General features: G+C 43.3%; 1 protein-coding gene across 10 annotated transcripts in view; it reads left to right on the top strand.

The window, feature by feature from the left end:
* The window catches only part of col13a1 (collagen, type XIII, alpha 1), a 76,558-nt gene that overhangs the window by 27,454 nt on the left and 34,155 nt on the right, over nt 1-14,949 (top strand). For 6 of the 10 annotated variants that reach the window (XM_076163922.1, XM_076163913.1, XM_076163939.1 and 3 more), the window contains exons 3-4: nt 11,880-11,906; nt 14,697-14,732. The exons of 2 other annotated variants lie outside the window; for them this stretch is intronic. In XM_076163922.1, coding sequence (XP_076020037.1) covers nt 11,880-11,906; nt 14,697-14,732 — 63 coding nt within the window. The remainder of the gene's footprint in view (nt 1-11,879; nt 11,907-14,696; nt 14,733-14,949) is intronic. 2 more of the 10 variants (XM_076163965.1, XM_076163956.1) reach the window with 1 other exon arrangement.

The raw sequence follows: 14,949 nt of genomic DNA, 5'->3' as shown, positions 1-14,949 counted from the left end.
CGTACAGTAAATCATGATAAATACTTTTTTTGTACTTTTTCCAACCAAGTATAGAATTGTCCAGGAAACAGGGGATGCAGAGCGAATGCAACCGCCTTTAAGCAACAAAAAAAATTGGCATATACACGTTTGCTGGCTCTCTGAAATCTATAGGGGTGAGAATGAGAGGCAGCGAAATATTGCGTGTTGGGTGTTGAGCTGGTTTCGTGCCATGTGTTGTTACAAAGAACCTGAAATTTCACCGTCAAACTGAGCGAGGGACCTGGGCTTGAACCGAAGCTCATCTTTCAGATTTGTGGAACCACAAGGACTTCAAGGACTGCAGTGCATATTGGTGGCCAAATGTTCGTGAAATGAGTGCGTGGACGGCAGAGAGGCGCTTGGGTCTTGGGTTACGACTCAATTTATAAATTCTAATCTTCCTGACTCGCATATCAAAGCATTTCCAGATACCATCTATGGAAACGGTCAAATATTTTTCTATGTTAGCGTTGTTTGGGTTTGCTCCAGTTCTGATTAGAGCCAGACCCCTTTGGTTTCTTTTAACACGTAGGACTTGTGACGTTTATGCTGGTAGTTCTGCTTTTGTTATTAGCCCAACATGCAAGACCTATTAGAGGTCCGACCTCTGTTTTCACACTGAGAGTAAGTGTGTAGTGTGAAGCTGGACAAGTGCCGAACTCCAACGGCACACATGGTAAAAACATTGAGTTTGTTTAATTCAGCAATGCCTCTCCCTCTCTCTCTCTGCCTCTCTACCGCTCTGCCCCCCCCCCCCCCCCCCTCTCTCTCTCTCTCTCTCTCTCTCCTCTGTCCATTTTGCTGAGCTTCTGTTAATATCTCTATACCTCACTGTGCTGAGATACAAGGCCATTCTAGACCATTTCTCCGGCCTGGTAACTCCATTTAAGATATGAATGGTCATTCAAACACACGCCACCTCATTCTTAAAGTTGGCAGAAGTCTGACCCGTGAACGCAAGTGGGGAAATGAGCTTCCAGCCTGGTGATCCTCAGGGAGATCGGACGTCTGTGATATTTCACATTAGCGATGTGACAACGCCGGACTAAAGGCATTTGCCTCACTCACCACTGCAAGATGACAGAGCAGTCTACACACGGGGAACCTGAGGAGACCAAACCAGTGTGTTTTGGTTGTTTTAGGACCACAGGGTGTCAGAAAAGCGACTAATTTCCATGTAAAAGCCACACTGTGATTACATTTCTTGGAAAATTATGATGTATTCCAGCAGCCCAGCGCCGAATAAGACTGAGAATTGCAGTCACAAATTGAAAAATGTCAGCTCATAAAAATTCCTGCGGCACACAGTCACTTTAAATTTGTCCAAAGTTATAATCCATTATGTAAGCTCAATAAACAAGAGCCTGACTCCATTTTCATAATGTGCATAAGTCTTTATGAAATGAGCATTACATGACACTAACCCTGCTGATTAGCTTAAATCTTTGGTTATGAATGCAGGCTTAAATGCTGTGCGTGATATAACTTACTTACTTTACTGCTCCCTGTTTGTTTTGATAGAGCTGTTTGTTCAGGACGACACCAATAATTCAGACTGTGAAAACAATAACACCCTTTAAATCACGTCTCAGAAGACTCTTAATGAAGGATATGCATGCACAATAAGCATTGGGGATATGGAGGGCGGGCGGTTGCTGTTGCCTTAACCCGTGCATGTGACATTCCACAGGTTTACTTAGTGAATTTGTTGTGTTAACCTTTGCCAAGATGCCATTTATCTGAGTAAATAATGTAGTTGTGGGTCAAGCGGAGGTGGATTTTCCCTCCCATGATGTCCGCTGCCTGTTGTTAATGTGCGGCTTAGAGGAAGAGAGCGCCGCCCGCATCCTGCTCACAATGTAGCGGGCTGTGTGCCGCGCACGTGCTCGGCCTATTGTTAGACGTTGCTTACTTTAGCTGATTGAATATAGTGTCATCATGCGCTCTAGATAAATCATCAGCTTTTAACGGCGCGACAGAAGTCTGGAAAAATTCTGAATTTCTTCAACTGTTGAGCTGGAGTCTGAGGACAGGATGATGTCGCTCTCAGCCAGAGCACATGTGAGTGTTACCCCTGACATTTGCCACGCGATTCATTTGTGAATGTGATACGAGTCACTAAGGAGTAAATGACTATCGGCATCAATCACGCTAAACACCAAAATCCATAATTCAGGGAATTAAGGCGTGGGAAGAGTATGTAATTCTGAAATCGATACTTTAGGGACCCTGTGAGGAAGAGTAAACCCTGTATGATACTGAAGTGGGTGGATCACAATTCATGATCTGTGCTGCATCTGTTTAACATTTCCTGCTACTCTTTAATTGTTTATACATTGTTTACCTTTAGTTATTCTTTCATTTGGGTTTTGGGGACGTAAAGGAGAAGCCAAGACGCTGAAGCACCAGATGATGAGGCCATTATTGAGTTTGCACACAATCCAAGCGCAAATATGAAATCACCTGGCATCATTTTGTTATCAACTATCATGGGTCTGTAATTAATTGTTCTTGGTAGAGTAGCTCTTCCGTTGGCAGCAATTACTCCCGTTAAAGTTTCTCCACCCGTCTCCACATCTCAGACACACGCCTGCTCCACCCTCAGCTCTGAGGATAACAGCTCTGGAAACCCACAGGATACATTTTTAATCAATCTGTTTTTCAATCTGCCGAGCAGACGAGTCTCTCACTCGCTCGCTGCTATCTCTCTTTCCATATGCTGCCTGTCTCCCGCTTGCTGTCTCCGCCGTCTGACTTCCCAAACCCATGCTGTTTCCTTTAGCGGGTGACAGCGAGCAAAGGAAGTGCAAGCTGGATGACATATTGCTTTTCATGACAGAGGGTCTCTGGGCTTTTGAAGGTTATTTAACAACACAGAGGCCCCTCTTGGGTTACAGTGTGGGAGGTGGGATCATCCCTGCCGGAGGCGTTGAGAAGTCGCCTTTTCCGGTGAATCTGCCGCTCTAATACTTCACATGTTTTAAAATCCGTCTGTGGTTTTGTCTCACATCATCACTCTCTAATGATAAATCCAACTTTATTATCCTTTTTTATTGGATGTGACATGGTCTGAATAGAATCTTCCTCTTGATTGATTATTCACAATAACTTGAATAATCCCTCGTTTTTTTATTCTGCTTAAAGCTTTTAAGGTTTTCACGGGAAATCGGCTCGCTCCCATCAGCCTTGGTCACCCTGCTGACCTCTCTGACCTTTCCTGCTCTCGCTGTAAACTCAAACCCAGTTTCATCTCCTTCCGCAGGACCTTTTGTATCCTGCTAATTCCTGCCCTCAGGTCTAACAACAGCTCACTGTGTACAAAAAAGCAAAAACCTGAATAAACCGTCAGTGCGCCTCAAATCCAACCCCACCATTAAGTCAATGAAAGAGGAGCCAAAGCTCATTAAAAGCTCTGGCCTATTGCAGAAAGACCCTGACTGTGCATTTCTAGTGGTTAGGTGAATTAGCAAGTCAGGGAAATGTAACCCTGTATCCTCAGGCACTGATGTTTAGCCTAATTTCTTAATGATAGACCCCAAGCTTCATTAGTTTCCCGAGCATTAAGTGAAGTGTTTGTTGCATGGGAACACGGAACTAATGCAGTGAAATATGACGTTGAAGACATATGTGCGTAGTAAATATAGTATGTCTTTCATCACTCAGCAGGCTAATCCACAGACTCCTGTACACGCAGCTCATTGCTCAAAACTTCACTGCCAAACTACATTCATTTCAAGCCCCCTGGAGCAATTCTTGTTATTTCTAGGCTGTGATTTAAACAGAGGAAAGAATGGTGAGCGGGTAAACAAAGGTACGATTTATTCGCTCCCTCCGCTTTAGGCTGGGCCATTGCGGTGGATCGCATTAGGAAGCTTCTGTTCGGGCTGCAGTTGAAGTCTTAATACGTGCCTTTTTTTCCACCACCCGAAAGTCATTTTGAAGAATAATTGAGTCAGGTTAATCGTGGCTTTTCTGGCAAAGGTACAATGTCGTCTTTGTGGTGATCTGCTGTAAGAGCCACTGTGTAATTATTTAATCCCGGGCTTAGTAGCGTTGTTTTTTGTGGTCCAGAGCATGTTGGAAAACATTCCAGTCTCCTGCAAACAGTTTTGGCGGAGAGAGCAAACATCTACACCCCCCCCGATGCAGTAGCGACATTAACGGCATAAAATGAAAACCTGCAGAGACGAATTTAATGGAATGAGATTCTGATTGTGCTGCATAATTTGTCGTTATTGTTTTGAAGCATACGAAATTGGGGCTTTTCCAACCTGCACATGGACATTTAATCAGAGCAAAGCGCATGTTGCTCTCCCGTCCCAACCCTAAAGCGTATTGGCTCCACTGTCTGGCCTCTAAAGGTGTCACAACCAAAAGAGGCCAAAGAAGCGAAAAATGTTTCCCTCTGTACGAGAACTCCTGGCCATGAATCCACCTCTTCAGCAGAAGTGACGCAGAGGAAATTTGACTGGATGTGTAGGCTTGAGCTCCGAGGAGTATCCACCTCCTGTCACGCAGCCAAAGCAATATCGCTCCACGACTTTCCAAGTGGCTTTTCAGCAGTATTAGAAGGCATCTTTTCATGAGGATCAAACTCCCTCCGCTTACCTTCACATTTGACATTTTCTCAAAGCATGACATCAAGTCAGCGAGAGCCAAAGAAATCACGAGCAGCTTTTAAAACCATGACTTAATGTTTAACAAGGCAAAAAAAAACAACAAAGCGACAATGAATGTACTTTCATGCAGAGGATGGATAATGATGGTCTTTGTCCCGACTCCCTCTTCGTAGCTGCTTGTCTGGTGGGACGTTTCCATCTTTTTACACCTGGCTCTCTCTCTAGAAATGAACAGGGGAATGGTGTTCGTTTAATGATTAGATGTCTGGATGTGATTTTTGAGAGATCAGAATCCAATATCTATGTTGTTAATGTTTATGGGCTCCCATGTGTGTGTGGAGTGAGAGCAGGGGAGCATTGAGAGGTTTGTGGTGTTTGTTATTTTAAAGAGTTTTCACCCTCAGTTCACCTCCCTTGACTCCTTCAGACGACGGTGCGTCCACATTTTTCATTTGGAAACTGAGGTCCTTTTTATGTGAATAAAATAAGCGATAAGGCGTGAAATTTTGAAAAATGATTTTTCCAGGTCTCAGCAGAAGACGTAGGCGTTTCTCTCTGGCTACGGTGGAGAGAAAGTGCAAAAGTTCACTGTTTTATCCGTTGATAGACACACACACCCATAAGTAAATCCCCTCCACTGTTTGCACAACTGCAGCTTGGAAATCCGTGGAGTGTGAACGGGAATTTACATAGCAAAACCAATCAGCTGTTATTGCAAAGTGTCCCTTTGCTCTCACAGATCAGGAAGTGTGAACGGTTTGGGCTTCGGAGCAAAGTGATTAATGCCCGACAGTGATTGGACACTGGCTCCTCCCACGCAGGAGAGCAACCTCTTAATTTTCCTCTCGCCATACATTTTAAAACGAATCTGGCTTTTTCTTCCACATCCCTAATTTTTTTGATCTATGCAAAGAAAGACATTTTCTTGATTTTAATTATTTGAAGAAAAATCCTTAAAATGGACATTCTTGAGGGTCCAAATAACCACTTTGGTTCTTCTGCAGGCCATGACACGGTCACCGGGGCCTCGCGGGGCTAAAGCCATCTTTGATGGTTCTTTATGTTTCTGGGCTGCGTCCTTACTGTCCTTCGTCTCTCTGATATATTTCCCTGAATTTCTCACTTGAGCGTTCACCATACACAAACCCTACAGACGCACATGGCGCATTTGCACCAGTGGCTGCTGCTGTGTGTTTACAAGGGCAACTGGAGAAGCAAGGGAATCTGAGAGAGCATTGGAGGATGGGGAGGTTGTGCTGGGTTTTGGATCTGGGTATTTTCAGAACTGAAATTCCATGGGTTATTCCTGGATCCATGTCCCGGGACAGGATTAGTCTCAAGATGGCACCACACTAGTTTACTCTTCATGACACAAAAGGTCAAATGAAGTGAGAATAAAGGGGATATGATGCAGGTTTGCTATAAGGTTTGAAGTTGCACATGTAGAACTGAAGGTCGTTGCTGTTTGCCAATGTTATCAAGTCAAACATGATCTAGTTGACACATTTAATCTGCTGAATGTGGTTTGCGATTACAACAACATGTCTCATTTGAATGCATAATGACATATGAAGTAAACATAAGAGCCAGAGTTCAGTGACATGATCAGGAAGGGGGGAGGTGGCGGTGGTGGCCACAACTTTGCTTGTTGGCATGCGATGTCCATTTCTAGCCCCTCCATCCAGCATGCTTACATAAGTGGATGCAACAGGTGTGGATAATAGCTGGACACTGTTAATCCCAGCGGAGAAAAAGACTCGGCGTACACCACATCAACGCACTCAAACAACTTCCCCGTTTTTGGTGTGCGTGTGTGTTTGTAGTACGTGTGTGTGTGTGTAAGTGTGCTTGTGGCGCTGTAAAGCCGCTGCTTCAGTGGCCCCCTGGTCAGGTGCCACCACACGGGTTATATTTGAACCCACTTCCCCCCCTCAAGCCCCTCAGAATGCCTTGGATGGATGTGCCCCGTGTGCTCAGTTTGAATCGAGCCGACAGGATGTGATGGCGAGCTCAGAATACAGCGGGAATCTCTGTCACGCATTGGTAGAGATCAAGCTCAAGTTTCAACTTTAACGCTAGGAAATAAAGAGGTAGAGTACAGAATACAATGTTCTGGTCTGGGAGAGTAAGAAAGAACTATTGAACTGTTACCTTTGGTTTGATATTTACTCGCACTCAGGTATGTGTAATGAAAAAACCAACCAGCACTTACCCAGCAGCCAAATGCCTCCTCCAGTTACTAGAAAAACTACTGCAGTCAAAAAAACAGGGAAAGAGAAAATAATGTCCCAGACCAGAGGGGGGAAATTTGTCACTGCTGAATGTTACGCTGGTGTCAGACGGGTACAAATGTTCTGTTCTCCTGCCAGTCAAATGAAATTCCAGGTAAATGACACATTATTTGATTTGGGTGAGCGTTTACCTAGTTTAACCTCTAAACTCCTGCTTTCTGTAAAACTTTGTGGCACAAAGTGAGCAAACTGACCCGACAGCAGGCCCGAGCAGAGGAGCAGGCAGAACAGAACCGTGTCCGGGATAATGCAGAGGATTCCATTTGACATTTCGCAGGAGAGATTTGTCGTTTGTGATTTTCCCCACCTCGGTGTGATTGACGTAACGAGATCTTGACCGATCTCTGTCTTGATTCAGCAGTAATTGATTTTGTCGGATGACTGGGGGGGGGGGCTCTTTGATTGTACCCGTGAAAAGGTCGAGGGAAGCATATTGGTGTTTTGTGAAAGGTCGACTTTACAAGGCCGAGTCTGCGTCACACACACTGCCTTGCCCGTGTTCTCCCATATGTTTTTGATGAGTTTCATAGTCTGGTATCATCTGACACACCTTACAGGTCAGACTTTTCATTAGGATTGTCTGGCCAGAGCTCCTAATAAACCAGAAGCTCCACAGATTTATAAGACAGGGGAGTCGATTACGAGGATGATTCATGTGTTCTGTGGACTCAACAAAATTGATACAAACTGGAATTTTGGGTTATGAAACTTTAAATGCACCATCTGTGTCCTGTGCTTTTCCTCAAAGTGTCCACTGAAATATTTGAAAAGGAATATTAAACAAGTTCTTCATTAATCCATAACCTGGCGTACCATAGTCAGCTTCTGCAGTAGTGATAGTTTCCATGAAGGTTATCTAGTCTGACATTGATGACCTCATAGTTGAATTTTAATAAAAGGCTGATAGAAGCAGCAGATATTGGCAGACTGATTTAATGGAATCAATGCCTGAATGTGGAAAAAGGTCTCGCAGCTTTGGCAAAGCTTCTCGCATCTTGAATGAGGGGAATTTCTGCACGGAATGATGCAAGTCCTCCATTCTTCCCTCGAGCCAGGCTGCAGACGAAGGCTCATCATCTGCATCATCTGTTGTCTACCTCTCCTCTTGCTCGCTTTCCTTCCATCAGTACAGGATTAGCTGCTAGGCGGAGTGTTTCCAGCGCTGCCAGGGCGGTGAAATGGTTGAAAGAGTCGCGGCTTACTATGGCAGCCCCAAGGGACGGCACGGAGAGGCTTTCAGATGCGGTGTGATGCAGACTATTGAAACCGATACTTTGGTTCTGGCTTCTCTGACTGAACATGACATGTCTTTGAAAACGTTGCCAGTCTTGGTTATGTCTGGAGAATAATTCCTCATGTTTTGTTGACTATCGAAATGAAATTACATTGGATTGAGTCGTGATTTAACATTAGAATTCTTTGATGTGTATTTCTTTCTTGCATTGATGAGATATTGACTCTTAACACGTTCTCTCTCTCTCTCTCTCTTCTTGTGTTGCAGGACCTCCAGTAAGTAGACGAGACGCCTTGTGTGAACTGCGTGTGGTAACGTGGTTATTTTTGCATTTTGCTGTGACGCATATATACTGTGTATTCTCCTACATGGAGAATTTAATGTCAGTATTCTGTCTTGTCTGGATGCAGCCCTTTTCATTCATGTATGATGTGTATTTGAGGTTTGCCAGTGGTCATCAGTGTATCGCTATACTATACTTACTGCTTACTTTACCATATACAAGATACTATATATATACAGCATATATCATTGCTTTTAATGCAATATGAGTTTTCAAAGACTCTCAATCGAAGACACTCAATTCATAAATTGAATTCAAATTTGACAATTGCAAGCAGGCATCAGCTACACAAACTCCACTAGATCAACAGGTTTTCGATCAATCGTCCATCTCTGATTGAAGGAATGCAAAGGGTAGAAATCAAGCTTTAGCACATTTTCACAAGCAGCGCTCTAAATGTTTAGCCAATATGAGTTTGACATTTGTGCAGCCGTGTCAGTTTTATAATCACAGCAGCCAAATATCCCTCCCTGGAAAATTTGAGGGATAGTTCCTACGGAGGAGTGTCTAAGGTACACGAGGTCAGACAGCGAGGCAGATTTTCCACTCGCGTTCGCCTCCATCTCCACAGGATCTGAGCATTTCAAATACCGAGACATGGTCAGATTCCATGTTCCCTTCATCTGGCTTTGCCACATAGCAGACAACCTTTGGCAAACCAGTGGTTTCTCTCTCTCTATTTGTGTAATTTCATTCTGCATGTCCTCCTGACATTTCTGTAGGTTCACTTTGGAATCAGATATAGGTTAACATCCTGAAATAGATACTGTAGAAGAAAAAACAGATATGGGCTGCAATTAAGAAATGAACACAAAGAACGGCAGTGTGAATGTAGCCAAAGCGAGCACAGGATGTACAAAGCACCTTGGGCTGGGGTGGAAAAATGAGGCGCAGATGTGAGAGCTGGGTCCTGATGCTGAGGAAGCATAGAGGTTGTGGCCCTGCTTGGGGCCATGATGATGGTGATGATGATGATGGATTGGTCAGAGATGAACTGAAAGACACAGAGCTGTTTGGCTCCCAGATGAAGACAGTTCAGGGTATGTGAACGATTAAGTGAGGCGATAAAAAAACTCAAGCAGAGCCGTTCTTGATGCTTATTGAGCTTTTTTATTTGTATTGGAACCGACCAAACTATCCAACATATAAACCTGCCTAAGAGAAGACTTAAGTTTTAGTTTTTAACACTTAAAAGTAATTTCATATGGATCAGGAGAGTACCACAGATTGATAGTTTGACTTGTTTATTAGATGAATAATAGACATGAACATTTTCCACCATCTGTCTAAACCCATTTGTGTAAAACAGATTAGCCTGGCCCATCATGCTGCTTACAGGTCGCATCATAGGGTCGCAACCCTCTTGGCCCCTTGTTTGGCCACATGCACGTAGCACACTTTAGAGTAATGAGCAGTGATGGGAGACGCCCTCTCACTGCTGCGGGGGGATTCACTAACTGTCAATCAAAAGCGTTAAACATAAATTACAATTTAGCACCTCCAGCTGGAAGAGGAAGTTCAACGTTTTTTCTAACAACAAGAAACGATTAATTGCCAGAGTTTTTAGTTTTTTCACGTTCTCTCCTGCCTCGTTGCCCATAGTAACACTCCAAAACTAGCTTCTGGGTAAAATAACAGCAGCAAGATAAAGTGTAGCTTTCTTCTATACATCCCACTTCATATGAAGCAGTGATCTACCCAGGAGGCTACGTGTGATGGCCAGATACCCCCCCCACCCCCCCCGGCCTATTTCCATTCGTTCAGAAGCATTTGGCCAAATGGGAGCCACATGTGGGACATTTACTATGTAATTCAAGTGAAGGGTTCCTTCCGGCAGTGGGTGACCTCTGCCCCCTGCAGGCAGCCCCCAGGGGCCCCCGTGGCTAACAGACAGGCACCTATGTGCTGCATGTTCACACTCGGCACCTGGCCACGCACCTTCATCCACTGCCCTCTGACTGCCCGGTTGCTTTACCACAAATAGCGATCACCTGGCAACCGAAACAGTTGCTACCCTGCCACACTTATCTGGAGCCCTCAGTGTCTAAGTGCAAGTAAATTACTATCACATGGTCCAAAGGAGAGTGTGACATTAATAACCATTTCTCCAAAAACAAACCACCTCACGTTTGGGGACTGGGTCTAAGGTCAATGAATCAATAAGGCTCACTGCTTGGAGGCATTCAGCATTACAATTTAATGTGTTGGTAGTCGTCCTCGGGTCACTCTGCAATCTACCAAACAATTCAAAGCAATACAATCAAAACACTTCTATGAACTCACTGAATATAACATAAATATGAAGCAGATAGAAAGATTAGAGCGCAACAGAACCCACAGCCTGACTCAAATTAAGCTAAAGCTTCTCAGCTAATCTAACTCACAATGGAACGATGTGTTTAATCTGAAATGCTCATAAAAACTCTGATAGATTTTTGACGTGCCTTCAATGTGGGATTACTGATGTAAGAGTAATGACTTCCCCTCTCCTGCTGTCAGCCAGCAGTCGCCCACGCACGCACACACACTCACACACTGTGGGAAGTAACTGGTGAGGCCTCTCCCCGGACTCCTCGTGAAGGAGTATTGATGGCATGCCAGCATTCAGGAGCAGGGAGTTATCCTTCTCCTCGGCGAACCTTCAAATGCCTTAGCAGCCTTTTTGGAAAGTGTCAAGAGTTCCTGTTTGGACTTCCAACCAATTAGCGTGACATCCTCTACCTACACAGGAACCATTGATTGAGTTCCTGCTCGTTCTCTGCAAACAAAACACACTTGACTTTCTCTACAACAAGGTCTCGGCCGTAATTGACAGCTATTGTATTATTCTACCTCCGTTCGATTTGTTTTTGATGGACGCCGCTAATGCTGACACGCTATTGTGTCCACCTCAGGAAGGTAAAGGAAGTAAGCGGAGGTCTGTGTGTGAGGGTTCAAACGTCTTCAACCAAACCAAATGCAAACCGTTGCATGCCCCTCTCCCAAAACCAATCTTTGCATGCGTCTGTTTGTTGAAATGATGACATCATGTGTTCTTTTATGTTAGAAATACAGAAAATCTTGTGTCATGTTGAATTACGGTTCACTGTCAATGCCAGATGACCAGAACTGAAACAGGCATGTCACTGCATTAGCATTATTACCATTTAGTGATGAGCTTTGATTGTGGAATGCTGTTTTCCTTGGTGCCTGTGTGTGTCTGTGTGTCTGTGTGTGTGTTATCACTGAGCTCAGCTGCCAAAATAAAATGTGCAGCCATTTTATTCTGGTCCGGGTTGAGTGTCGGTATCTTTCATGATGTGGAGTTTGTCTTTAAAGTTGTAGGTTTATTCTTTCCTTTTTGTACCAATCTTCTCTCAAACCTTTTTCAGGGTCCTCCTGGACGAGCAGGCTTTCCGGTAACTGTCTTTTAACTTGTGTCATTGTGTGTCTGTGTTAAGTTTGCATGACGTAGATGACGACTGATCCCTCTACTGAGAAGTTGCTCTCCCTGAAATGACGTTAGAGATCAAAACAAGACTATTTCCTTATTAACGGGGGATAAACCTTTGGAAATTTGGGCTCCCATCACATTTTGAACTGTGTGTGAGTTTTGTCTAACTCAAAAATCCTTATTAAATAAACACGGATACATCTTTTTCTATGATGGTAACTTCTTAGTTCAAAAATGTCATGAACAATATCAGGACTGACTGCACTCTGCTTTCAGACTCTTAACACTGTATGAGCTGCCTTCTTTTCGCTGTATTAGAATCTATCTCCAGCCTTTAATCCTCTCTGTAGTTTTCATGCTTATATAATAGATTTTTAATCAAATCCTTCTGCTTCTGGTTTTGTCTGTCCTCTTTCCAGTCTAACACTAACTTTCAGTCTTCCTCTCTTCTCTCTCTAATGACCCCGGGGTCTAACATGTCAAACCCACATAGTCTTCATCATGGCAACAGGTGGCCATCTAGCGTCTGACCTTTTACTATGGTTGCCAGTTACACTCAGCAAAGCCCTTCATTCGGTTCAGACAATACTGCCTCCCGGAACACATCCATTATAACCTCTCAGTCCTCTCAGGTTTTGTTCCCTTTGCTGGGACATTTGCTGACAGTTTGTGTCAAAGCGAGGACGGGATTCCGCCTAGAATTTGTGATTGATTGTAGCGCTCAACCCGCCGGGCAATGAAATCAAAAGCGATGTTTGACTGAATGAGGGCAGAAGGATGTGGTTTGTGGAAAGAGGACCTGTAGGAAATTTGGAGTCTATCTGCAGTATTTTCCAGAGAATGTGGTTATTTGGGAATTAGACATTATAGATTCCTCTAACCAAAGCCTCTAGACATCACTTGTATGATAGATGGATCAGAAACACACAGTTACCTTCTCATCTTACACACACATACACATCTCATTGAGTGCATAACCTACTACTTGAACCTGATCTGTAATCATCGCCGCCTATTCTAGAAAGTATTATTTTAACCAAAGACACGTAATCTTACATTGTCTGCACCTTTGCAAAACTATATCGCAACAACTGGATTGTCATGTGAGTCTATTTGTGTGTGTGTGTATGTGTGGTTGTGTGTCGGCACGGTCAAAACGGCATAGCTGACCCTAAACTTTTCACTGAGGCCGAATTTGACAGTTGAGCCATTGTCACGACACACAGTGAGGAATAGTGCGCTGCGATCAGGTTTCCGTCTGTGGAATGCAACACTTGGTTGACTTGGCCATGAACTGCATGTGGTTTTGCAAAGCAGTCAATTCATCTTAAGGCTACAAACCGTACTTAAGAGTAGGTTACACTTTGTGGTACAGCAAATAATCACTTCACGTCTTCAAGGTACTTTATGATGCCCTCGGCTCTGGATTCAAATAATTTTTTGGATTCTTTGAAGACCTTGGTTGAGATCAGGACCTTGGACAGAGCTTTAAAGAGCCACGTTTTAGTCCGTTTCTGCCAGAAGAAGCTATAAAGACGTTTCAAAACACACAAACGACATACAGGACATCCCATTAAATATACTGCTGCTTACCACATATGGGAACATTTCTGAATTCTCCTTTCTTTCTAATCGTTCATAAAGCCAGATTGGTTGTGGTTGATTTGAATGTAAAATGCAGATGCTGTTCACACTATAGGTATTTTTGAAATCACATTCTGCGAAATCACCTGTTAGCCTTGCAACTCTATTTGGTTTCCTTTCTCTTCGACATATTTGGTCATACGTTTATCAGCAGCATTTTTGCTTGGGACAGATGTCATTTTAAGCTACTTGACACAAATATAAATCCTCCTCGCATCTGATTGGACAACTGAAGGATTTCTGGTTTTCAGACAGTTCTGTTACATGTTCTTAAGACTTATAAAGCTCCCTCAAACTAAACTTAAATCAGTTTATATAACAAATCTGACATAATAACTATGCAGTGTTGTTGCAGATGTATATTGTACATGTATGAACAGAAGGAATCTGCATTCTTTGACTGATGTTGCAGGTTTTCACATTCATGTAAATATAGTTTGGGTTTTCTTAGAACCATGTGTCTAGAGGCCATTGGAGGAACTGCACCTTAAGGCCTGGATGTGGAGTATGTTCATTCATGTTGTTGCCACTGTCTTACTTGAATCCTTTACATTTAAAATGCATTGTTGTGTATTACAACCTGTATCTAATTCGAAATTAAGGATTCTAAAAAAATTGGTATTCTTTTCAATGCTGCTCTATCCTCAGCTGTGGAAGAAGGAAGGAAGGGGGCCTTGAGTGTAATAAAAGGGTTTGGTAGTGCAAGCGTAGATGCTTCATGTAGGTTTGGACTGTTGATGATGATATGATGATTATTGCATGACTGCATCAGAGTAGATGTGTCATTGTATTGTGGAATGCTTGTCACAACACTTGGCATGGCATGATTCACTGACTAAGCCCTCTTCTCAGTAGTAATTTACTATATTCCTTAAATGGATACCATGGCATTTGGACTGTAGTGTGAATTTAAACCCGTCATATACTATTTAAACAGTGTATTATAGAATGCATTAAGTCAAGGATAGATGTTAGAGTCTTAAGTTCTTGTTGTGTCTGTAAGATGATGTGATTAGTCAGAATGTCAAGGTATCCCTTTAAGAGCTCAGATCAGTTGGAGTCTAACCTCATGATTGACCCCTGTCCCTTTTGAATTTGCATTGGTTAATAGGGTGACAAAGGAAGTATGGGAATTCCTGGAAGAATGGTGAGTGACTTGGGTTTGTGCATTAAATGCGTTAGAGTAGAGTTTACATCCGAATGACCGGACCGGGCCTTTGGTTCAAACCAAAACACAACTAGAAGCTTATCAATCTTAGCAAAGCAGAAGGCAGACTGCTAATATGTTCATCATTATTATGTATAAACACAAAACAGCAGATACTCAAAAAGAATTGATCACCTGTTGATGTAGACGCCTGTGA

Source organism: Genypterus blacodes, unplaced genomic scaffold (assembly GCF_046128005.1).
Source record: "Genypterus blacodes isolate CSIRO-AG114 ecotype Tasmania unplaced genomic scaffold, CSIRO-AGI_Gbla_v1 ptg000012l_1, whole genome shotgun sequence".
Taxonomy (NCBI): Eukaryota; Metazoa; Chordata; class Actinopteri; order Ophidiiformes; family Ophidiidae; genus Genypterus; species Genypterus blacodes.
This window is presented reverse-complemented; position numbering and strand designations above follow the sequence as displayed.